Below are 27,128 nucleotides of genomic sequence, written 5' to 3'. Positions count from 1 at the left end.
TAATTTCTGAACACCAGATGTATGTTCAGGTGTGAACTTGACATGTTTGTAGAGAGATAAAACTCTCTACAATGTTTCAAGAAGCAGCTTCTTATGTAATAACATGAGTTGGACTTATTTTGAGTCAGACTTTTTCGTTATTTTTAATTTCTGAACACCAGATGTGAACTTGACATGTTTGTAGAGAGATAAAACTCTCTACAATGTTTCAAGAAGCAGCTTCTTATGTAATAACATGAGTTGGACTTATTTATCGTTATTTTTAATTTCTGAACACCAGATGTATGTTCAGGTGTGAACTTGACATGTTTGTAGAGAGATAAAACTCTCTACAATGTTTCAAGAAGCAGCTTCTTATGTAATAACATGAGTTGGACTTATTTTTCGTTATTTTTAATTTCTGAACACCAGATGTATGTTCAGGTGTGAACTTGGCATGTTTGTAGAGAGATAAAACTCTCTACAATGTTTCAAGAAGCAGCTTCTTATGGGAAATTCTTATAGCTGCCTTAAAGAACCCTAGTGATGACTGTTTACATATTTGCCATATTAGTGTTACATTAATATGTCTGAGAAATATATAGAATTATAGATTTTGAAAAGTGTTGTTATTTTATATATAACTATATGCCCACTGGGTGACTGTTCACGTATTCGCCATTCAAATAATTCATACAACTGTCAGTGAAATTTTTGTCACAATTAATATTTTCTGGTTTAATTGGTTTCTTAAAACCTTTCCCACATTGATCAATCAAACAAACCATACTAAATAATTACTTAAAAATAAATCAGTTTCTTGAGACTAAAGACAGAGTTATTAAAAAACAGCATCCATTAATATACATGCGACGTGAAGAATGGGCATGACGCTCGAATCTAGGATGAGTCATGCCTTTTCCCTTCCCTTGGCAGCGGACTGTCTGCAGCCAGCCCGAGTATATTAAACACTGATGGTGTTTAGTTGCTTTACCATCACACAGACTTTATTTACTAAGATTTATGTAAAATAAGCATCGCTGCTCTAATCCAAATGGTGATAGATCAGTGACTTTCCGAGCTTGTAAGGAGAAAGTGATAGAGACCAACAGGAGTTCCATTGGATCTGTATATATGAGCAATGAGGTTACAACTTAACTAAACACAACCTAATAAAAAACGCTTAAGGTTAAATGTTAATAATACACAGGATAATGTACAAAGAGAATAATAGAATCAATAAAAAAATACATTTATTCATAAATAATAAAACTTTGATAAAAGGAAACAATGTTAAAAAATTGTGTGGACAATTAAAAGACAGTGACAGGATCCCAAGCGTACTTCTCTTGTATTACAAGCAGAGAGATTGCGTAGATGTTTTCTCTGGACAGGGAGAAGTCCAGCTGAGTGTTACTGTGGATATACTCCGGGGTCACAGACTTGGGGATAACAGCTGAAACAACAACAGTGCACAATACTGGACTATCAGTGTGCTAATTTATCCTATACACAGAACTGGGAATTACAGTTAAAACTGCTAAGTAAGTTGTTGTATGACCATAGAGTAGAGGTCTTCACTAGACAACCTACAGGTACACAGCAGCTGGACCCAACAAACCCCAACTAATCACACTACTGACTGTCAGGGGCAATATACTATAGTTGGATTGACATGTGTAAAACCCATCATGTGTGAGGAATTTATAGACCGTTTCAGATTTAAAGTGTCTGGGATGTTTAACCTCTGAATTATTAACTTTTTAGAGTTGTATATTGTTTCCCTATATAATAATGATAAATTTAGAATTTTTTAACATAAATTGTCAACAAATAATCTAATTTTGTGGCAATACGTCAAGCTGCCTTGAAGGAGATCTATAAAAACCTAAGACAAACCTAAGTAATTGCATTACTTTTATTCTTGACACCTACGCAATCTCCAAGTCTGTATCGGCACAGAAAAAGACAGTAAGGTATTGAATAAGCTTAAATTTAAATGAAGTTTTTGTAAAAACAGCAATTCCTCCCCATTTAAATACAGTTCTTTGGTAAGATCTAGAAATTTCTGAATTTCAAAGTATTGTAGTATTCATCATTGAATTGTAATGGACACTCAAACATTGAAAGATAGATGTACCTTGAAAAAAAAATCTTCTTGATCTGTAATAAGAAAGTTGTAAACAATAGTAAGCAATTTTTCAATACTGGTAAAATCGGTTTGTGTGATACGAGAATATCCAAGTCAGGTACTGACATGGACGCTCGGAACATGCACTCATACTGAGCTGTAGTTCTAGAACAAGACCAGAAAAAAATTTTAACAACCATAAAACTCAAACTAAATACTTGGATTCACCCAAATCCAATCTAAGGTTAAAATTTTAACAAACATTCAAATTGGCTCAGAGAAATCTTAAAGAACTTAACAATAACTTCTAAAATGAATACTTAGTAAAGAAGGTTACCATAGCCTACGTGTAGAGCCCATCGTAGGAGAATCTGGGCAGGTGTCACTTTAATTTTTTCAGCAATTTTCTCTACCACTGGATCTGTCAACAACGCTTTGTTGTGAGAGCCCCCTAGTGAGCTGTAGGCCTGGAGCAGGATTCGGTATTTGTGGCAGAGAGTGTACATCTCATCCGGCTGTCTGTAGTGTGGATGGAACTCCACCTGCATAGAACACAATGGTAAGGTTACCATAGCCTACATGCCGAGCCCATCGCAGGAGAATCTGGGCAGGTGTCACTTTAATTTTTTGCAGCAATTTTCTCTACCACAGGATCTGTCAACAACGCTTTGTTGTGAGAGCCCCCTAGTGAGCTGTAGGCCTGGAGCAGGATTCGGTATTTGTGGCAGAGAGTGTACATCTCATCCGGCTGTCTGTAGTGTGGATGGAACTCCACCTGCATAGAACACAATGGTAAGGTTACCATAGCCTACATGCCGAGCCCATCGCAGGAGAATCTGGGCAGGTGTCACTTTTAATTTTTTGCAGCAATTTTCTCTACCACAGGATCTGTCAACAACGCTTTGTTGTGAGAGCCCCCTAGTGAGCTGTAGGCCTGGAGCAGGATTCGGTACTTTGTGGCAGAGAGTGTACATTTCATCCGGCTGACTGTAGGATTTGTACAACTGTACTAACTGTACAATTTGTGGATGGAACTCCAACTGCATAGTACGAGGGTAATTCGGAAAGTAAGGTCCGTTTTTTTATTTAAAAAATACCACAACAGATTTTTTCAAACAAACTTGTTTTATTTAATTCCTGACATCAATCACTATTTTTCTACATAATTTCCACTTTTGTTTAAACACTTGTCATAACGATCTACAAGTTTTTGAATGCCGGTGTCATAGAAGTCGGCCGCCTGCGACGATAACCAGTCTTGTACTGCTTGTTTCATCTTGTCATCAGTATCGAAGCGCTTCCCGAGGAACTCTTTTAGGTAGCGAAACAAGTGGAAGTCGCTCTGCGCCAAGTCTGGGCTTTATGGGCTGTATTTTAGCTGTTTCCAACCAAACGATTTGATGAGATTTTGGGTTTGGTTGGCAAAGTGGGATCTGGCATTGTCATGCAGCAACGAAACTCCAGCTGTCAATAGGCCACGTTGCTTGTTCTGTATTGCTCGTCTAAGGTTAGTCAGAGTGTTGCAATAAGTGGCCGCATTTATTGTTGTTCCTCGCTCCATGAACTCGACTAGCAATATCCCACATCTATCCCAAAACACTGTTGCCATAACCTTGCGTGTGGACAATGTTTGTTTTGGTTTCACTTTAACCGGTGATGTCGAGTGACGCCACTCCATCGACTGGCGTTTCGTTTCTGGGGTTATGTGGGAAACCCATGTCTCATCACCCGTCACAATGTGGTCTAAAAGGTTATCACCTTCCTGATGATATTGGATCAAAAATTCAAGAGCAATACCCATTCTTCTTTTTTTGTGTTCCTCAGTAAGCAGCCTGGGAACCCAACTTGAGCACAATTTGCGAAAATCCAAAATTTCAGAAACAATTTTAAACAATGTGGTTCTACTCACGTTTGGAAATTATATAGCTAATGAAGAAACAGTGAATCGCTGATCTTCACGAATTTTTTAATCGACGGCTTTCACCAAATCTTCGGTGATCACTGATGGCCGACCAGATCGTGGTTCGTCATGGACATTTTCCCGTCCATCTTTAAAAGCTCTCACCCACTTCCGCACTTTGCTGTTACTCATTGCATTTGGACCGTACACTTCACTTATCTGTCGATGAATATCTGCTGCTGAAACGTTCCTTGCTGTCAAAAACCGTATCACAGACCGTATTTCACAGTCGGCGGGACGTTCAATAGTTTTAAACATTTTAAAAAGGCACAGACAACAGCAGACTACAACGATTTCACTGCAAATGGCGTCGTTCTGCGCGCAATGCATGCCGGGAGTCAGGGCGCATGCGCATTTCGCTTACTGTTTGTCTGGTTAACGCGAATCGGACATTACTTTCCGAATTACCCTCGTACACCCAGTGGCTTCGCGATGTTCTTATTTCCTTAAATCTAAATTGGTCTGTGAATTCTCCTACACAAGCGACCGCTACAACGAGCACTTCCATCGACAATGATATTACTAACATTCCGAGCACAACAGTTTCTGTTGTGGACACGGCTAGCTCTGATCATTTTGCACTGGAGGCCTTGGTTCGTGGGTGCAAGCTGGGTATTCAAAGTATGAAACTTAAAACCATGAGGTCAGTCAAACATCAAAATATATGCTTGCTGAATAAATTCCTGAGTAATGAGTCTTGGGCATTTTTCGACGAGTTGAAAGTGTCGATGACATGTATCAGGCATTCAGCAATTGCTTTAACTATTATTTGGATATTGCTTGTCCTTTCCAAAAAATTAAAATTAACCTCAAACAAAAACGAAACTCCTGGTTGACCAAAGGAATACTTGTATCTCGAGAAAAGCTTAAATTCTTTCATAAAATATTCACTCAAACTCAAAATGAAAATTTCAAAAACTTTTTCAGAACATACCGGAGAATTTACAGAAAGGTCTTACGGGCTGCCAAGGCCTATGATGTCAATAGAGCCCTAGACACCTGTGAAAACTTTTCAAAAACAGCCTGGAAAATTATAAACAATCTGTCTCGAGATACAAGTTTGAAAAAAACATACTAAATCAATTGCTATAACAATTGGAGACAAAATTGTTCAAAATAAATCACAAATTGCCAATGAATTTAATAAATAATTCTCTTCTGTCGGTTTGGTTAATCTGTCGCTCAGAGAACAACAACTTTGCGAAAAATGTTAGAATTCCAGTTGCATCCATGGCCTTGGCCCCTGTGTGTGTGGAGGAGGTGGCGCGTGTTGTGCAGATGCTGAACCCAAAGAAATCATGTGACTCCAATGGAGTATCGGTGTGGTTTATCAAAAGCTGCTTTAGGCATATTTTGAGACCACTAACAAAACTGATCAATCTCTCATTTGACACTGGAAATTTTCCATCTCTTTTAAAAAACCGCTAGTCATTCCAATCTTCAAAAGGGACGACCCCTGCTTAAAAAGCAACTACCGTCCTATTTCGATCCTACCAGTGTTCAGCAAACTCTTTGAAAAGGACTTCTATGAAAGAATCATAAGCTTTCTAGAAGACAACGAAATTCTGAACCCTGAACAATTTGGATTTAGAAAAAACAAGTCCACAATTGATGCAGTAAATAATCTTGTAGAAAATGTTGTCGATGGTTTGGAGAGACGAGAGTACATGCTTAGCGTATTTCTCGACCTTTCCAAAGCTTCTGACTGCGTACACCATGAGACACTGTTGTACCAGTTAGATAAATGTGGCGTCCGGGGCCTCCTGCACTTATGGCTCACTTCTTACCTAAAGGATGAAAACCTTTTGGAGGAAACTAATTCCATGACGTTTTTGGGAATGCTCCTTAATAGAGGACTGACCTGGAACGATCATGTAGATAACGTATGTGCTAAAGCTTCCTCAGGCATATTTACATTGCAAAAACTAGCAATGTTCTGTTCCCCAAGAGTCTGAAAGATGGCTTATTATGGCCTTATCTATGCACATTTAGCGTATGGAATAAGATTCTGGGGAGGTTGTTCCAAAAGCAAAATGGAGCGAGTTTTTAAACTCCAAAAAAAGCTGTAAGAGAAATTGGAAAGTTAAACTATATTTCTGAGGTGATCATGTACTGCTTCTCCCAAGTGTGTATTGGTTCGTGGCAGGGAAGTTCACCAATATGAAACCAGAGGCAGGGACAACTTCAGAACACAGCAACACAGACTGACGTTGTCTCAACACCTCCCGCAACAAGTTGGTGTCAGACTAATCAACAGGCTCCCTGAAAATGTGAAAAACTCAAACAACACATATCAATTTAAAACTCATCTCAAGCGCCTTCTGGTGTCTAAAGCGTTCTACTCTGTTGAAGAATTCATGATGAGCCGCTGGGAAATTTAAAAATCAAAATTCAACAGCTGGATCTGATGTCGGAATGGATGTGTCTGTATGGATGTAATGTATATCTGACTGATTGAAAACATGTACATGGTTTTTTTTTACAATATGTGTTAAAGTTGACGATTGCAATACAATGTCAGAAATTGTTTAAATGCAATAAAGATATTATTATTATTATTACACAATGGTAAGGTTACCACAGACCAGTGCTCACAAAACCACAAAAATCCCTAATGTCTGACGCAGAAATGGAAACCACGACTCCAAGGCCAACTCCCTATTCCAAGAGTAGAGTCTTGGATCACACAGCTATCCTGACTTGATGTCTTTGTTGTGCAGAAAGCTCACTTACGATTTCGCTCCAGCAGCACTCACTTTGAAAAAGTAGGAAAAAGTTATCATAGAGCCTTTTATTACCTTCTGTGCACATAATTATATACAGCAAAAAGTGGCAAGAATCATGCTATATTCAACAATGTGTACATATTGTGTCCACCATGGCAAAAAATCACTGTGCATTAATAGTCATTAAAATTGACATAGGGATAATAGCGATAAATTCGATTTACTGCTGTATGTATTCTTTGTAATTAAAGACTTGGTAAAATTATCATTCAGTTTTCATGGCTTAATTTTTAAGTAAGTAAAAAATATCAATAAAAGATGCGAGAAAAATCATTTATTGATGGTTTAAATACTATACTTTAGGATAATAATTTGTTAAATTTTATATAAATACTTAGTGTAATGAATAGTTTCTCTGCTATTAGTGCTATTGGCTGTTCAGACCTGGTTGACAGCAGGAGGGACTCCAGTGGCCTTGATGATCTGGTCCAAGTGTTTGGGTGTGAAGTTGCTAACTCCGATGGCTCTTAGCACTCCTCGACCTCTGTCATGGAGTTGCACCATGGTCTTCCAGGCTTCCAGGCGGAACTTTGCGTTGTCAGGACTGCTGGCTTCCAAACCTTCAGCAAAAGTTAACAAGACAACTGGGTTTCAGAACATAACTTGAATCTGACACGAAAGCCAGATATTTCAGAACAGACTGCCCTTGCCTCAGCAATCTGACAGTTTGCGCATTCAAACGAGTTGGCAGTGGCAGACGTAAAATAATAAAATCTGCTCAATGAAATCAGAGTTAACAATTCAGGGTTTTAAGTATAGGTTTACAAATTGACATCCCTAAGATAATTACTTCAAGAGCACCATAACGTTTGCGAAGATTTTTATCCACTTGGTCAAGAATTAAAGTTAAAATGGTAATTTAATAAACAATTTTTTTCTAAATAATTCTAAAATTCTCATTACATAATAAAAAACAATGGTCTTGTAACTATCTTGTATGAGCATTTAGTCTAAATCAGATAACAAATTTCCGACTTATGAATTTTCCAAGGTGCAGTTTGGTTAAAAAGCACCAAGAAGTGTTTCTCTTTTTTACAGTATCAAAATAAAACTGGAAGTTATTGACTATAAATTATTTACTTGATATACTTAAATGGAGAAAAAAAACACGTTTTAATGAAACTCCTGTTATTGTAACTCTACTAGTTGGTTTGTAGTTAACTTTTGAACTTGTACATCTATATTTATTTTCTATTATTTTAGTCTCTTTAAAGCTTAATATACTTTTGTAAACGTTTAAAAAAATGTTAAGGCTTCCAAAAATAAGATTTTGGAAGATATTTTTGGGAAATACCTCCTCATTTGACATGAATCGTTATCCACCAAGGCACTTTTTTAAAGTCTGGTAATGGTAAACTTATACCACAATTGTAGCATCTGAAACTGCACATAAGCATTGTCTTATGGAAGTGTAATTTTTCTTTTTTTAATTTTCTCCATTAAACCAGTGCAATAACAACATATAACTCTCTTTAGTAATTGTCGTTTATTTTTCTAAGTACTCAAAGTAAACTACTCAGTGTGCAGCCCAAAATACCGCACCAATAACTTTACCAGCAGATTTAACCGACTTTGCCTACTTTGGAACCTGTTTCCCTTAAAAAAACCCCACTATTTTGATAGTTCTTTTGTCTTAGTGTATCCACGTTATGAATCAGTACAGAAACTCACTCATCATGATTCTATCGTAAAGTGCAAAGTCGGCCTCAGAGTCGACCATGCGATGTATTTAGTCTACTATGGAAGCAAACGCAGCAACTATCTAGCCTACATTCTTCACAGCCAATTTTTCGTGTTAAATTGAACGCATTGGTGAGGAGGAAACACCTGTGGCCAACTATTTCACACACTGTTTCATTTATCTAATTGTACTCAGTTACAAATAGAGGAGAAGATTTACCAGGAACTTTATCCAACTCAGCTTGGATCTTCTGTGTTTAACTTTTTTGTTTTCCAATAAACAAATGGTGCTACTTCAATGGAGTACTAGAACAAAACAACAAGGATATATCTGAAACACTGGATTCTAGTGAGAGTGTTATTTAACTGATGACAAACCTGTTTCAATGCTTTATACCTGGATTTATTGAAAAAACTCTCATACATTTCCTGCTGCTTCCGAAAGCTTAAGTCTGAGGGTCATTCTGCCCCAGCCAATCATCTGTTTTCTCCTATTGGAATGTTGGTACGAGTAATTTACCAATCACTACACTAATGTTTCACTTGCCTTGGGCACCGGGCCAGTGGATGAGGTACAGGTCCAGGTACGAGACCCCCAGGAGAGTTAGAGACTTGTTGACAGCGGCACGCAACCGAGGTTCTGGCAAGTCCTGCGGAGCTGCAACACCACAACATTCAGATTACAATTGAATAGCATAACTAAGATACAAACTTAGACTGACAGAGCGAACAGGTACAAGTGTGCTCTTCAATATTTTGTATAAACTTAGTGGTTTTTTGGAACTGCCGAGGAAGTGTTTTATATCAAAGTGTAGTGTTTACAACCAGCTTCAAGTGTATGTGAGTAGTTTTAATAAAATTTGTGAATTAAATAAGATAAGGACATTTTAATCAAAGTTTCTTCATGGAAATGCAAGAATGTTAATTGAATACAGATAAAGAATTATCAGAGATAAGACATCCTGACCTCTGGACTGTAGATAACCGAGCTCTGGACTGTAAACTGAGCTGAGCTGGGAGGGGCCTGAACAGGTATCACTGCCAACTGTCAACTACACCCAACTTTGTTTACAAACAAACTCACATCCTTGGAAGGGAACTATTTATTCTACCACTAGCTTTAATAATTTCATACAGTTATTGTATTTGCTATTTATTTATTTATTATTATTTATTTTTTAACTGTGTTTAAATATGACAAATAAAAAACAATTTTTTTGTGGGAAGTGTACAAGGGACATAAAGAAAGCTAAGTCCATATTATGTAGGGGAGCATGCTCTAAATGGTTTCATTTTAAATGTACTTCCTTAAGTAATGATGACTACAACAACATCTACAAAACCAAAGAAAAATGGTACTGTGAGTCATGCTTATCTTCTGATATAGCTGAAGAGCTTGACTTGGAAACAAGTTTAATAGAAATAGATGTTACTCAGGAACTCGAGAATCAAATGGAAATCATAAACACCTTGAATGAGGATTTGAGGCAAGCACAGGAAGAAATACAAAAACTCAAAAAACCATAGTGTACAGTTAGAATCCTTAGTTTTGCAAAAAGAAGAAACTATAATAAATTTAGAGAGAAAAATAAAGGAACAAAATCTTATAATTAAGGAGCCTCATGGGCCAAGTTTAACAACACGAGATAGAGAAAAATTACATGTTAGTCTTCCACTGGTTCATTCAACTCCAGAAAAAAGGTACACCAGAGTTGGAAAAAGAGCATGGAGCTCTAAAAAAAACCAAAATGTTGCTCCTCCATCAGTTGCAAACACTAAGAAATGTACAAAATTATATGAAAAAAGCTATATAAATCACAAAATTCAAATTTTAATATAGTAACGCAAAACCGTTTTGAAGTTCTTTTATCTCAAGAAGAGGATGAAAAAGAAGGTGAACTAAAAGAAAACACTTCTGATGATGAGAGACCTGGCAAAAATAAGATTCTCCTCTGCGCTGATAGTCATGGTCGAAATTTAGCCTGGCATCTGAACAACATACACTCCCTAACTGAATATGAAGCGGTGGGTTTTATAAATCCCGGGGGGAGATCAAAGCAAATTTTGAAGAAAAAGAATATTGAAGGGGAAAATTTAAACAAAAAAGACATTTTGGTACTCATGTGTGGGTCAAATGACATTGCTGGAAATGAGGCGGAAGAGGCTCTGTCAAACATATCTGACACATTGGACAACACACAAAAAACACTAATGTCGTTCTGGTTGATCTGCCGATGCGATACGACTTGGTAAACTGGTCTTGTGTGAATCGAGCTGTATCGAGGACTAATCTGCGCTTGAAGGAGTTAGGCCAGAAATACTCACACGCTACAGTGGTTGATGTGAGTAAAGCAGAGAGACACTTCCATACTCGTCACGGCCAACATCTCAACACCCGAGGGAAACAGTGGTTAGCAAAGCTGATAGCTGAAAAAATTCAACAAATCACAAAAAGTGAGGCAGAGACAGTTCCAGCAACTCAGCAGTCAGGACAGCAAGTAGAAGAAGATCTTTCCTCTTCAAGAAGTACTGCGTCGGAAAACTGCCAACCCTTGCAGCTGGGCAAGCACCCAGATCGGACTACAGCGACAATAAATCCTTAAATATTTTTCATTTAAACATTCGATCCATTAGAAATAAGTTAGATTTGTTAGATTTATTTTTAAGTAGTTTGAATTGTCATATTGTAACACTAAGTGAGCACTGGCTTTATACTGAGGAAGCCTCCATGTATGTTCCATATGGTTTTAAGATAGGAAATATTAGTTGTAGGAAAATGTCACTAGGTGGAGGAAGTGTTATATTTGTCAAGCAGGATGTTGATTTCAAGATTATTGATGTGGATAGTTTTTGTATCGAAAGAACCTTTGAAGCGACAGCAGTGATTCTGTCTAGGGAAAACCTTGCCATAGTTACAGCTTACAGACCACCAGATTCTAATATAGACATTTTTCTTAATTCTTTGGACACACTTTTAACTTTTCTGTACAAAAAATATAAAAATTCAAAAATTGTTTTAACAGCAGATTTTAACATAAATATTGTAAAGGAATCATATGAAACAAATTCATTTTTAAATGTTTTAAGATCTCGTAACCTGTACTGTCTGAATCAAGAAGCAACTAGAGGTAAAGCATGTATAGACAATATTGCCACAAATGTATCTAGAGAACATGTTGACTGTATAGTTGTAGAACCTCACTTATCGGATCACGCAGGGATTTTGGCAAAGTTTGGTTGTTTTAACCCAAAATTAAATGGTAATAAGGAAGTAAAATATGTTAGAAACCTTTCATATAATGCCACTTTAAATCTTAGGGAAAATTTAAAAGCTGTAGACTGGTCACATATTGGCAATTTTTCAGAGGTTGATCAAGCCTGTGATTACTTTATTGCTAATGTGACAAACTCTCTCAATGAGTTTTGTAAAGTGAAGCAGATTAAAACTAACGCTTTGAAAACCCCACACCATAAATGGTTTACATCAGAGTTAAGAAAATTTAGAGAGTTTGTGGTTGGCCTTTATGATAGGTTCAAAAGTAGCAAGGGTACACTTAATGAAAATTACCATAAGAAGGAATATTTTAGGAGCTTTAAAAGAGTACAGGTCCAAAATTAAGCAAGAAAAAATAAAGTCAAATGAAAACTATATACAAAATGCCACAAATAAATGTAAAGCAGCCTGGAATGTAATAAAAGCAGAAACTAACTCTGGCAATAACAATAAGTATGATCAGGCAGCAGGCATTCAATGTGATACATTTAATGACTATTTTGTTAATTTAGTAAGTAACCTAGACATAGGTAGTGGTTTAAACACTGGTGTATTGGAAAACAATGCAATAGAACTTACAAATAATTACGTCTTGAATTCTAATAGGGCAATAGAGATCTTTTAGTTGGAAAAAAATTGTAGATAGTGACATTTTAAAATTGGTATCAAACTTGAGCTCATCAAGGAGCGAGGACTATTACGGGATATCTAACAAAGTGGTAAAGGACATCATAGACATAATTTTAAGACCTCTCACCTTTATTTTTAATATGATTCTGGTGGGGGGTGGGGGGGGGGGGGGGTGGGGGGGGGGGGGGGTGGGGGGGGGGGGGGGTGGGGGGGGGGGGGGGTGGGGGGGGGGGGGGGTGGGGGGGGGGGGAGTATAGGTTATATCTGACAATGTCATCTGTTTTTATAGCTGTGCTATATTATCATGAAACGTTTGTGACAATAAAGATTTATTTATTAATTATTATTATTATTATTAGGGAAAATAATGATGTAGACAGTAAATTACGCTGGACTATTGTGTTAGTTACATACGCACAACATTACCTACAGTTGTTTATCTCAGTCAAGAAATGTTGATAACATCACATTAAACATTTTTCCATTCTAATTTATATTACGGTATTACTCTCTGGGGAAATAGTGCAAGTTCAAAAAAGATTTTATTTAGCAGAAGAGCATTTGAGTTATGAAGAATGTGTCTAAGCTAGATTCTTGCTTACCAATATTTACAGAATTTCAAATTATGGCTTTGCCTTAGTTTATATATTTACTCTCTATTAATCTCTAAGTTTAATAAAATTTAGACACCTTTACAAATAGACAAAACATACACTTGTCCTATACACGGAAGAAGAACTATTTGCTAGATCTACCATCGATTAGATTAGATGAAACCTAAAAACAGTCAAGTGTTTTTAAGAATATAACTTCTCAATACATTACCAGAAAAAGCATGTGATGCCACATTAAGAAAATTTATGGTTGCTCGAAAAAAGTTGTTGAAAACCTAATCTTTTTACTCTGTAAATGACACATGGCTTAATTTCCTACATCGTTCTTAGTTTTTGCATTAATTCAGTTTTTAGATAATTGCGTAGTTTAATGTATACATTTTTGTTGTTTTGTAAAACGTCCTACTAGTGCTTTTTAGTGGATACTATTACCATTTTCTCTTCTGCCATTAAAACACATGGCATATATTATATTATACAAATAATATGCTTTGCAATTTGTTGACTTTGTTTATTGCATGGTCTATTTACTATTCTGAACAAACAACAAAAATATCCTATATCTTGTATCTCAGGGTTCAGTTTTGCAAACTTTAAAACAGCCCTAGACCAAAAACATTTTCAATAACTGAATTTAAAATTCTGGTAGAAGAAATGAATACTCAAACCACTTACTTAAAGAAAGCATAATTGAAAAGAACATTTTGACTGATACGACAGAAAAACAAAATACTATGGCAACAAATCTGGCTTTCATTTAATAATAACACCAACCTAGATTTTTAAAACACAAAAAACATTTGAAAGGACTGAAACAAGCTAAACTGGAAATTGAAAATTTGAATATTGTAATAGCTACACTACGTAAAGCTGACACAATGATTCTTTAAAATAAAAAAATCTTCTTGATGAAATTTTTAAAGTAGAAAGAAGTCTAGGACAAAAATGTCTTAAATGTTTCCCTTCATCTTGAGAAAATTGGGACATGGTAGATTATTTTAAAACAAAATAACATTGATATTAAAACATTTTTAATAGTTTTTTTTTTTTAATTTGTTGACTTATGAGACTATTGCTCACCCTTGGTAAGAACCTCAAATTAATAATAGTCTAATAACTCTACACTTTCCAAGTGGTATACATCGGAATTAGCCAAAACAAGAAATGAAATTCTTGCATTATTCACAAAAAATTTGAATTTAAGGGGGTCAGAACAAACTCAGACAGCTTATGTATATATTCAACATAAAACAATGTATTGCAATGAATTAATGCTAGCAAAAAGAGTTGCAGTTAAACAGTATATTAGTAAAGCTCCTAACCAATGCAGGGATGCTTAGAAAAGTGATTAATAATGCACATTCACCTACACACAGTCAAGATGTAAATTTGGATCTTGATGAATTCAACCAGTATTTCATAAACTTAACTAAAGAGCTTAATGAAGGAATTCCCCTCCCTCCCCACCATAGTCCTGATTACTTTCTACAAGAACAAATGATTGATAAAAATTCATTTGCTTCGCTAAAAGTTACAGCCGAGGATGTTATAAAAGCTGTGTCAAAATTCTCAATTTCAAAAGCTATGGACTACTATTGGTTGTAAAATTTCATTATTAAACATACTATTGATTGTATAAGTGAACCCCTAGCGTTAATTTGACATAATTGCAAAAATTAAGGATCTTTTTCACCTTTACTAGGTGTCAAAAGTCATTCCAGTGTAAAATATTGTTGTACATAACTATCGTCTAATCTCGATCATCCCCATAATATCTAGAATATTTTAATCAATTATATACAACCAGCTGAATGGCTATTTTGAGTTTCATAATTTAATTTCAAATAGTCAATATGGTTTCCGCCAGGGAAGATCTACAACTTAAGCTATATTAAACATAATTGATCATACTCTAGAAAAGGATTCCTCTTAGTTTGTTTTACGTGACCTCAGAGAGTAAAATATTTACTTTGGAAACTCAAAAATTGTGTTCGATCTGAGTATTTGAGATTAGCTTACTTTGGGCTTTTTTCAGTCCCAAAATATATGTGGATATTTTATGGTCTACTTGTATGGGGTCATTCTTCACATGTTATCAACATTCTTGTGCTACAGAAAAAGGCTGTCCGTAATACTGAAAGACCCAACCCACTTGAACACTGCAAACCTCTGTTTGTACAATTAAAAATTTCCACAATAGTAAATCTTTATATTTTTCTAGTTTTATTGTATACAAAATCTAATTTAGATATTTTTTAAACAAGACAGGAGATCTATCAATACAACACTAGGGGAATGAATAAGATTGATAAATCGCCTCACAGACTAACCAAAACTAAAAGCTCGTTTCCAATTAAACTTTATTCATTTTTTTTAATAAGCTGCCTGATAATGCAAGACTTTTTCCCTTTAAATATTAAAAAAGTTATATGATTGGCTAGTGAAAAAACCTTTGTACAGCAATGAGGAATTCATGAATTGCCATATAGACGTTTGTTACGTTTTAATTTATAACTAACTATAATTACTTTTTGTTTGCCACTACATTACTTAAATTTTATATGGACTTTTCACAACACTTTTGTATAACGTAACTATTTTTAGCTCTTATAATGTATGCATTGTACATTTATGCATTTAAAATTACGTCCTATTTCTGTAAACAGATCAATGGAATAAATGATTCTTATTTCACAGAATAACCAATATATATCTGCATTTATCTCAATACTAAACAAATCAGTCCAGTATGCACAGTTTACATGTATTAGTACCTCAGATTGGCCTTCATCACTCTCTTCTTTAATTTGGCTTTGATGAATATCTTCAATCTCTTCTGAAACAATTTCAACCTTCATGTCATCTGATGGGTACTTGCAATCTTCAAGGTAGACCTGAAACACAACAAGGCTATTAAACCATGTGAAATGTGATTCTTCAAACAGGATTGATACATTTAGACTTGACTGTGCACTATATGGTTAATCTACCAAAACAGCAACTGAAATTGCAGATCTTTTAGAGAAAAGGGCAGAGATACCACATGCAGGAACAGTGTTAAAAAAATGTCATGTATTGAGCTTCATGTACAGGGATTAAAATAGGGTTGTCTCCTAGAACTATATTTTGTTTTCAAACTTCTCGGTGTCCTAGAAACATTAAATTTAACACATACATGAGGTATGCACTCAACAGACAAATAAAAACATTTCATGAAGATAAATCACCCATAGGGGTTGAAAAACTGTTACAACCCTAGTAGAACTATACTCTTGTTTATCAATAACTTACAAAGGAAATTAAAAGCATTTTTATAAAGATCGGCCGACCGCATGGTTATAAAAAGGGTTGCAACACCTAGAAACCCCATATTTTTTTAACTTCCCGCTGTACTAGAAAGGTAAAAATGAGAACCACCAAAAATACCTAAGGCCAGAAGTAGATTACAATGGACAGAAAGTCACTGTTTGACTGAAGTAGACTTTAGAGACAAATAAATGTATCTATAAACTTTCTTGATTAGGACAACAAGGCAAATGCTACTATGGCACTGGAAATTCCTTAGATGGGAAGTAGATTATTATGAATGAAGTAGACTTTTTTTACTGTATCTGACGTATTGTGTATATATTTTCTTGATTGGGACAACAATACAAACGCTAGTGGGGCATCAGAAATACCCCAAACCAAAGGTAGATTAAAATGACCTAAAGTAAATGCTTTTTGACTGAAGTTGACTTTGCAGACCAATGCATGTATATACTTTGTTTATCGGGTCAAACTCTACAGGGTCATTGGGAATAACTTAGATGGGAAGAATATTACAAGGACTGAAAGTAGACACTTTTTTATTAAAGTAGGCTTACTAAAGAAGGCTACTCAGACTAAGTATGAAAATATTGTTTTGATCGTTTCAACAAGGCAAACCCTATTGTCGCATGTGAAGTATAATTGATTCAAACTAGGAATGCTTATATACGAAACTAAACATAAAATAAGAGCCAGTGCCAATTTTGATCAACTTTTGAATAAGAATAATCTGAACATCTCACACATGAACAACTCAACAAAAACAATAAAATATAAACTCTAAAACATGTGTACTTTTGATTCAAAATTACAGAGGACTCACACTAAGATAACTACGGACTTAGTATGTCTCCTCTATGGCCTAAAATAGTTCAAGTGTTAGTGAAATTATTATAGCCATTCATTCTAATATTAAGGAATGTTGTAAAGAAATCCGTGTATTTCATTGGTACTCTCACTCACAGGTAAAAAATGCTTCACTCACAGAATTCAGGGTCGCAAAACATTGCTCTTCAAATTAAAGTCAAATTATTGAAAAATGGATCAAGAGATTGGAATGTTTACCAGTGATCATGGCTTTTTTTTCAAAAGTGTTTCATTATATCATTTAATAAAAGATATGTCTACGACTTGCTTATATTCAATACAAAATTGCGTGTAAAGCCGCAGTAGTAGTATTGAAAGAATTGTAACGAGCGAGGTCTACCAATACATACCTCATTGTAGTCTCCTATGGGGAAATCAAGTAGAATATCCCTGAAACAGGAATAAACCTATTTGTGTACTCTGTATTGGCAAACAGGCTACACTACATAATGAAAAATTTATTTTAATTTAGATTTGTTTAAGATCTGTTCCATACCCCCGGAGTGTTGTGCCCCCCAATGCCAAGGCTTAGTTACGCCACTGCTCTGACAGACAGTCTCGGATATGAGACTGATGATAAATAAGTTCTAAAAGTAAGTGAAAATGCTGCTTTAGGAACGGTATATTTACAATGAAGGAGAGTTCCTGTCTCGCTATACACTGTGCTTTATTTTTATGTTAGCTACTACAGTAAGCTACTTTTATTGCACGACTTGCATTGGCATTAATATGCAATATATAACTGTCAAACAATAAAGAACCTTTTGAGTTTGAACGGTTTTATGCTTCTCCCACTTCCCTTAACTGTTCACATTAAAAAACTAAATTAAGTGAGTTAAATATACACAGGAAGCTGGTCAAGCAGCTCTGTCACATCCAGTATTTAGGGATTTACATTCAGAGATGTTAGAGACACATTTATATAACCAGCCCCACTTATGCAACAGGAAATTATATCTCCCATGCTGTCCTGAAACATGTGTCTTGGCATGGGTATGGGAAACTAAAAAGAAACAATAAAGTTTCTGAAGAAAAATGGTCCCACACCTGTTGTCAATAGTATTCAAGGTTAAAATTTAGTTCGCATTCATACGTGGTTTCTGGAGTGCAAAATTTCTCCCAATTAAGGTACACACCTGTTAACAGGGAAGACTTCCCTTGCAGCCAGCACGAGCTGTATTTTACACAGCACATCCAGTCTGTGGAGGTGAGGGGGCTATTCCACTGAGTGCAACCTATGTCCCAATTCAGGTACACACCTGTTAACAGGGAAGGCTTCCCTTGCAGCCAGCACGAGCTGTATTTTACACAGCACATCCAGTCTGTGGAGGTGAGGGGGCTATTCCACTGAGTGCAACCTATGTCCCAATTCAGGTACACACCTGTTAACAGGGAAGGCTTCCCTTGCAGCCAGCACGAGCTGTAATTTTACACAGCACATCCAGTCTGTGGAGGTGAGGGGGCTATTCCACTGAGTGCAACCTATGTCCCAATTCAGGTACACACCTGTTAACAGGGAAGGCTTCCCTTGCAGCCAGCACAAGCTGTATTTTACACAGTACATCCAGTCTGTGGAGGTGAGGGGGCTATTCCCACTGAGTGCAACCTATGTCCCAATTCAGGTACACACCTGTTAACCGGGAAGGCTTCCCTTGCAGCCAGCACGAGCTGTATTTTACACAGCACATCCAGTCTGTGGAGGTGAGGGGGCTATTCCACTGAGTGCAACCTATGTCCCAATTCAGGTACACACCTGTTAACAGGGAAGGGCTTCCCTTGCAGCCAGCACGAGCTGTATTTTACACAGCACATCCAGTCTGTGGAGGTGAGGGGGCTATTCCACTGAGTGCAACCTATGTCCCAATTCAGGTACACATCTGTTAACAGGGAAGGCTTCCCTTGCAGCCAGCACGAGCTGTATTTTACACAGCACATCCAGTCTGTGGAGGTGAGGGGGCTATTCCACTGAGTGCAACCTATGTCCCAATTCAGGTACACACCTGTTAAAAGGGAAGGCTTCCCTTGCAGCCAGCACGAGCTGTATTTTACACAGCACATCCAGTCTGTGGAGGTGAGTGGGCTATTCCACTGAGTGCAACCTATGTCCCAATTCAGGTACACACCTGTTAAAAGGGAAGGCTTCCCTTGCAGCCAGCACGAGCTGTATTTTACACAGCACATCCAGTCTGTGGAGGTGAGGGGGCTATTCCACTGAGTGCAACCTATGTCCCAATTCAGGTACACACCTGTTAACAGGGAAGGCTTCCCTTGCAGCCAGCACGAGCTGTATTTTACACAGCACATCCAGTCTGTGGAGGTGAGGGGCTATTCCACTGAGTGCAACCTATGTCCCCAATTCAGGTACACACCTGTTAACAGGGAAGGCTTTCCCTTGCAGCCAGCACAAGCTGTATTTTACACAGTACATCCAGTCTGTGGAGGTGAGGGGGCTATTCCACTGAGTGCAATCTATGTCCCAATTCAGGTACACACCTGTTAACCGGGAAGGCTTCCCTTGCAGCCAGCACGAGCTGTATTTTACACAGCACATCCAGTCTGTGGAGGTGAGGGGGCTATTCCACTGAGTGCAACCTATGTCCCAATTCAGGTACACACCTGTTAACAGGGAAGGCTTCCCTTGCAGCCAGCACGAGCTGTATTTTTACACAGCACATCCAGTCTGTGGAGGTGAGGGGGATTTTTGTATTTAATATTATAATTTTAATATTCCCACTGATGCAACCTATGTCCCAATTCAGGTACACACCTGTTAAAAAGAGAAGGCTTCCCTTGCAGCCAGCACGAGCTGTATTTTACATAGCACATCCAGTCTGTGGAGGTAAGGGGGCTATTCCACTGAGTGCAACCTATGTCCCAATTCAGGTACACACCTGTTAACAGGGAAGGCTTCCCTTGCAGCCAGCACGAGCTGTATTTTACATAGCACATCCAGTCAGTGGAGGTGAGGGGGGATATTCCACTGAGTGCAACCTATGTCCCAATTCAGGTACATACATGTTAATAGGGAAGGCTTCCCTTGCAGCATGCATGAGCTGTATTTTACACAGCACATCCAGTTTTTGGAGGTGAGGGGGCTATTCCACTGAGTGCAACCTATGTCCCAATTCAGGTACACACCTGTTAATAGGGGAGGCTTCCCTTGCAGCAAGCATGAGCTGTATTTTACATACACAGCACATCCAGTCTGTGATGGTGAGGGGGCTATTCCACTGAGCGCGGATAACTACCATGTTAAAGTAGTTTTAATATTGCTCAATTAAAGTCTGCATGGTGTTGTTCAATTTCACATTGACTTGAGGGAAGTATGTGTTTATTAGTCCATAAAGACTAATAGACTAAAAGAATTTACACACTAGTGAGACATGTCCATTAATCGACCACTTCTCACTTCACAGCTCCAGTAAATGATGAATAGACATAAGTGAAGGTTAACACTTATTGCAAGACAAGTGATGGGTTTGTGTCCTCCTCCAAGAAGCGCTGTGTGATGGTGTGCAGCATCAGACACTTGTCACTTCACAGCTCTAGTAAATGATGATAAGACATAAGTGAAGGTTAACACTTACTGCTAGACAAGTGATGGGTTTGTGTCCTCCTCCAAGAAGCGCTGTGATGGTGTGCAGCATCAGACACTTGTCACTTCGCAGCTCTAGTAAATGATGATAAGACATATGTGAAGGTTAACACTTACTGCAAGACAAGTGATGGGTTTGTGTCCTCCTCCAAGAAGCGCTGTGTGATGGTGTGCAGCATCAGACACTTGTCACTTTGCAGCTCTAGTAAATGATGATAAGACATAAGTGAAGGTTAACACTTACTGCAAGACAAGTGATGGGTTTGTGTCCTCCTCCAAGAAGCGCTGTGTGATGGTGTGCAGCATCAGACACTTGTCACTTCGCAGCTCTAGTAAATGATGATAAGACATAAGTGAAGGTTAACACTTACTGCAAGACAAGTGATGGGTTTGTGTCTTCCTCCAAGAAGCGCTGTGTGATGGTGTGCAGCATCAGACACTTGTCCCTATAGCTCCAGTCCGCCGGGTGGCAGTGACTACCACTGTCCAGTAGAGGGGAGCCCAGCTCCGGACCCATAGTGGCGGTCACCCCACAATCCGCTCTCACACAACATTCAAACTGCCTGTAACATCATCACATACTACTGGGATCACAAATAGGGAAGCAGCACGAATATTTTCATATCGAATGGTTCTTAATCTAAGTATGCTCTAATCCTAATTTTACAAAACAAGTGCTTCTACATTTTATTTGTTTGTGTTGCAACATATGTTTTTAATTTTAACTTATATAACTTTTAACAGTTTAGGTTTAAAATTTTTAATTATGTTATATTTTGCATGTTTGAAATATTTTAAGCATCATACAATTTTCAACATATCATTGCGATAGGCAAAATTTGTAAAATTACTATGGAACATTATGCTACACCACTACATGTCTTGAAAACCAACCATCTATTCTTACAGGTTGTAGCGTACACTTTTATACAGTAAAAATATACTGAGTGTCCCAAAAGTTTTTAATGAATTTTAAAGTTATCCCCTTTTCCCAAAAACCTTTTAGGTGAAGTTATGCAGCAACTCCATTGTATGGTTCCCTCATTTTGAAGCCCCTGAAAATAGAATATGAATGGTAAAAATGGTCTCTAAGTTGAGTCCATCCAACAAAGTGTCTAGTTGAAATTAGTAGTACTTATTTTTCTACCTACTTTCCCAAAATTTTTACTTACCACTTCAAACCCCATTTTCTAAGGAGGGTGAAGTTGTATAACAGTAACTCCATTGTAGAACTCTCTCATATTGAAGGACTTTACAAAAACAAATAAATAGTGATTATTAAAAGTATCTGATTTGGCGTCATCCGGTACAGCATCCTTTTGAAGTTATAATTTTAATACCGTTATTTAATCAGTAACCATTTTAAACAGAGTGATCAGTGGTTTTCTATGTATCTTTGTTTTGTCTCATATGACCATGTACAGGTATTAGTGATAGGTATCAACTAAAAAATCACTTTATGGTAGAACCACTTTTAATATTATAAAGCTGTAATTTCAGTATTTAATTTTCATATATTGATACAATCAGAAAAAGTGTACAAAATTATGTTAATATACATGTATAGAAATTGTAAATACTTTGTGAGCGTCTAAAAGCTGTTTTCATAAAACAATTATTCTAGATTCACTTTATTATAGATATATAAACGTGAGATTGGTAGCATTGGAAAGGCTAACTTTTGCTCTTCCATGTTTATATAAAATCTAAACGTGACATGACATAATTTGTGTATTTATACCGTTAGCTCAACATAGAATTTGTACATTAAACAAAAATCTTTGTAATAACTCACAATGAAATTGTCTTCATTTTGTACATATTCCACATTGCTGTAGGACTAATGGCAATTATTCTGAGTGGATAACTTATTTGTAAAAAAAAAAACTTGTATGACCAATTTTTTCCTTTACATTGCGTACATTAAGATAATGGTAAAAAATTTACTATTTAGCAAATTTCATTCTAGATTTCATGCATTCAAAACGTTAATTTGTTATGAATTTTAAAAAAAAGTTTGCAGTAGGCCAAAGTAGACTTGGAACTATATATAACTTTTTAACTGGTAGACCCAGGGTTAATTTAAAGTATCACGATAAATTAATTTGTGGTCATTATGTTTAAAATCCTTGTTCCTTCCTAATCCCCTCCCCTCAATTTTAAAATATGCTGTCCTATTTTATATACTCCATTAACTTTGGATAGCATAAAGAACAAATTGCATAATGCTTTTAAATTTACAAGAATTCAGAAACGTTTACCTTTTATACAAGCAAGTAGAAAACTCCTTGCATATGTAATAAAACCCCTTTCCGTCGTGGAACACAAGATGATTGTTCCCAATCCCTGGTAGTGCCTCTGAAGGTGGTAACTGATCATTCGGTCTTCCCATCTCAGCTCGGCCTACAATGAAACACGGATTAGACCAGTAAATTGATAATGGAGCATATGAACATATGAAACTGACTATAAGAGCTACTTTGCTACCCTTGAACTTTGTAATTCCAAAATAACTAGAGTTGTTCCTTTGGCTAAGAGGAATCTGGTTATGGCAGAGTACAATAAGTGGACCCGGGTTTTATACATCGCTTACAATAATCATCGATACTTCATATATAATAACAGAACTATCAATCAGTATCAATGTATCTAAAACCTAAACAAAAGTGATGTTTATCAAATTAAGAGAATTAATTCAATATTTATAAAATGACACAGTCTCACAAATAATAAAGAACCATAACCATAAATAGTCAGGATAGATAAGAGGCTAACAGGAAAAATGTCATTAATCATCATACACTACCCTGTACAAGTTCAAAAATGTTTTTGTAATTTGTACAAATAACAAAGAGCGATATTTTTACTTTAATAGTCCAAAACAAACACAGACTATTATTTTATCAAACCTAACTACGAAAAACTATACACAATTAATTACTATATAAGCACTAACAACGTCAATTGTCAAACTGACATTAAATAGGTTATAAATAAACAACGGGATGAACGGACAAACAAAATTAAATTCATGTTGCTTTTAAGAAAAGCTTAATACTTGACGCATGCAACTTTATAACACACTTAGATAGGTACTGACTGAATATAAAGTAAATTAACGAACTCCCCTTAAAGTGAATTATAGAAAATAGTAAATACTCGCTGTATATTATTAAATAGATTATAAAAAATACTTTCCTCTAATTTAATATAATATAATCCGAATTAGCTCATGGAAAAATCAATATTCTATCTAAGATTCTACCACCCAAATCACAAAATGAATTAGTAAGTCTGGTAAATTAATAAAAGGAGTACCATTATACATAAACCTGTTTATTCATAAATCTGTTGATCCTAAATACACTCAACGTTTGTTATACAAATTTGTACAATATTAAAAAGGTTCGGAACTCTGAACCCAACTGTATATACTAGTGATCTGAAATTTCATAAATCCAAATCAGTTCATGATTATTCCGTTAATAATCTACTTGGTGGTTTTTTTTAAGGAATAATGCAATAAGTGTTTAATTAAGAAACCAACACCTCATGAACATTGATTTATCTGCTGTTGTGTGTACTAATGAAGATGTAGAAAACATTTTAAATACCTTTTTTTAAAACATATTTTTATAAAACTTCATTATTGTCATTGGTTCTATACATTCATTTGACAGCAGTATTATTAGAAACAGAAGCTTAAAGTTTTGTAGTGGAACAGCATTTCCGCTGTTCTTAATACAGAAGAAATATCGTTTCAAATGATAAATCATGTGGTCAACACAGCTGCATTATCAGAAACCAGGTTTGATCTTTTTTTAAATTATTATTTTAAAATACGATGTTATAAGGGATGGTAGAGTAGATAAGACATGGGGTGGAGCAGCTCTCTTTGTTTTCTTTTTTTCCTCTTTTTTAAGCCTCAGCTTTAAGCTATGACGGCTTCATTGAACACTGGCTATTCATGTTTATTCATGATGGGCCCTCCCCGGGATTTTAACCCGTGATCTCTCAGTTAGAGAGCCGAGACTATATCCATTAGTCTACGGAGGAGGACGGAGCAGCTCTCCTCCATGATAAATTACAACACGGTGCATTATATTGGATATAAATATTCCTCAATAGTTTCATTACCGGTACAATAAAGTAAATGTGTTGAGGATACGATTTTACGAGCATTATTAGAACATTATTAACATATATAACATATTATTACATTTTCAATTTGGGCACCACAACCTCATCGAGTTAGTATAATAATGCTTGGGATGAGGTTTTTACCAACTTCATAATAACATAATTATTATACTGGTAGATTGTAATGCTTATCATATGTGTTGGGGCAATGTTAGTAATGACTAAAGGAAATAAACTAATGAATTTCATTAAATTCTGTGGACTTGTCTCCTGTATTTTAACATTCCAAAATCTACTTTTTATATTGGATATCCCCTAAGAAAGAGTGCAACTCATGTCTCAATAGTCTCCATAGCTACTATATCTAATTAGAAAGTTTTCAGTCACTGGAGTTTAATTCAACATATTCACATAGTTATTAAACTTGGATGTCCCTATTTGGCAATAGTGTCAGTAATGATCGACGTCAGCTTCGATAGTGTTTTAAAAACAAAATTGGGATTTATTCTCAAAAATAGTTGACGATCTATTAGAACAGGTTATGGTAGTAACAGATCTCATGCTATGTCAATTTTAACCATTTTTTTTTTAAGCAACTAATGAACCTATACCTCTCTCTACATTTCAAAGTTCAGTGTTTTTACCTTGTCCATTGTGGAAGACTTGTTCCGAGTATATTGCGAAAAGAAAATTGTCACTCTTATAATACCATACAGGGATCATAATATAATTGTAAATTATACTAATTACAAGTTCTTTATTCGCAAAAATATGCTACAAATAATGAGAAAATTGCTATTTTGACTATGAAACAAAATTCATTCAAGCTTTCAAATTTGATTAATTGATTAACATCTATGTCAGCGCGTATTGTTGCATTGTTCACGTACGGTATTTTTATTACATCGAAAATTGCACAGGAAAACAATGTATTATACAACGAATTCAAAAAAGGTATGTTGGTTGATTTTGGAAATTCTGATACTGATTCAAACACGCCACCTGTTCTTAAAATAAATATAAAATAAAAATATATCTTTTTCCTTACTTGCCTTACATTTTATATTCAGTTTGTCTGGATTTCAGGTCGTAATGGAATTATAGGAAATAAACTAGCAGACTTTGCAGCAAAACATGCTAGTACCGGCGATAGTTTTAATTTTAAATTTTATTTTGACTTCAGAAGTTGTTTCAATGTTTGAGCTAAAGAACTGTGGTAAAAAGAATGGACTTTTTAATCACAATTAGTAAGACAATTGTTTCATTTTGTTAATCTGGCTTATGCACGCTCTTCTATGGTTCACATCGGTAAGAAGAAATAGAAGATATATAACTTTTCAGATTAAGGATAGATCACATACATTGTAATAGTAATTTATATATTATTAAGATTATACAATGACCACTTTGTGAGGGCGGGGAAGAAGGTAAAAACATTCACCGTTTACTTACGGTACTTTACATTCACCATTAAAGACATTGGAACGTATAATTGTCTTTGAGGCTTCAAAAGCAATGCTGAAGTGCCAAATCTGGAATAGGGGGAAATTTGTAAATATGTTTTAACAAAAAATTCAACATGAAAGTTATCATATTCCTGGTAATGAATATAAGTAGCATGTCTGATATCAGGCAAATACATCGTGGTTTTTAATTGTTTTTCTTTGTCAATTTTCTATTAATAAGATTTATTTCATCTGTTTAGTTTTATCAAATTAATTCACTTTGCCATTAATATTGTAGTTCATTAATACAAACGAGGGGTGGCTTTAGGAGAATTTGATTTATGGAAGTGATTTGGGGTAATGAGTGTGAAGAAACCAGTCGCGTCTTTAAACTTCAGAAGAGGGTTATTAGAGTTGTTTTTGGATTACAAGGAAGGCAATCATGTAGAGGTTCCGTACTTTTCAAAGGAATGATATGTTTTCATTTCCTTCCTTGTACATATTTAGCTGCCTGATGTTTTGTTCATAAAAACCCTCATATTTCCCTAATAAAGCCTCTCATTGAGCAACAATAAATCCTTTGCCCTGCAGGTCCCAGCTCATCTTTTTATGAGTGTCAATGCTTATTTTCATGCATTACATTGTTCAATAAGCTGCCACAGCCGGTGCAAAGAATATTAAATATTGAATAAATAAAAATAATGCTAGTTAAAAAAAA

At 35.9% G+C, this 27,128-nt stretch overlaps 2 protein-coding genes and 1 long non-coding RNA gene across 3 annotated transcripts; all 3 read right to left on the bottom strand.

Annotated features, from left to right (window-relative positions):
* Positions 1-1,210: 1,210 nt before the first annotated feature.
* On the bottom strand, positions 1,211-9,203 carry LOC124367016 (uncharacterized oxidoreductase MSMEG_2408/MSMEI_2347-like). The gene is made up of 4 exons (XM_046823696.1): positions 9,084-9,203; positions 7,241-7,416; positions 2,448-2,652; positions 1,211-1,435 (listed from the first exon to the last, which is right to left on the bottom strand). Exons 2-4 carry the CDS (start codon positions 7,358-7,360, stop codon positions 1,293-1,295), a joined length of 468 nt encoding a protein of 155 aa, XP_046679652.1. The 5' UTR covers positions 7,361-7,416; positions 9,084-9,203; the 3' UTR covers positions 1,211-1,292.
* Positions 9,204-11,318: 2,115 nt separating this feature from the next.
* Positions 11,319-21,369, bottom strand: LOC124366646. The gene is made up of 4 exons (XM_046823246.1): positions 21,197-21,369; positions 17,581-17,620; positions 15,758-15,948; positions 11,319-11,454 (listed from the first exon to the last, which is right to left on the bottom strand). Exons 1-4 carry the CDS (start codon positions 21,340-21,342, stop codon positions 11,319-11,321), a joined length of 513 nt encoding a protein of 170 aa, XP_046679202.1. The 5' UTR covers positions 21,343-21,369.
* A 6-nt stretch (positions 21,370-21,375) lies between these two features.
* Positions 21,376-23,945, bottom strand: LOC124367015. Its single transcript, XR_006922849.1, has 3 exons — positions 23,782-23,945; positions 23,087-23,228; positions 21,376-21,388 (listed from the first exon to the last, which is right to left on the bottom strand). It is a non-coding gene; the product is annotated as an uncharacterized LOC124367015 (long non-coding RNA).
* Between the last annotated feature and the right edge of the window lie 3,183 nt (positions 23,946-27,128).

The sequence above is a fragment of the Homalodisca vitripennis genome, chromosome 7, assembly GCF_021130785.1.
Source record: "Homalodisca vitripennis isolate AUS2020 chromosome 7, UT_GWSS_2.1, whole genome shotgun sequence".
In the NCBI taxonomy this organism is placed as follows: Eukaryota; Metazoa; Arthropoda; class Insecta; order Hemiptera; family Cicadellidae; genus Homalodisca; species Homalodisca vitripennis.
The sequence above is the reverse complement of the archived record's forward strand: the minus strand, read 5'-3'. Positions and strand labels throughout refer to the sequence as shown.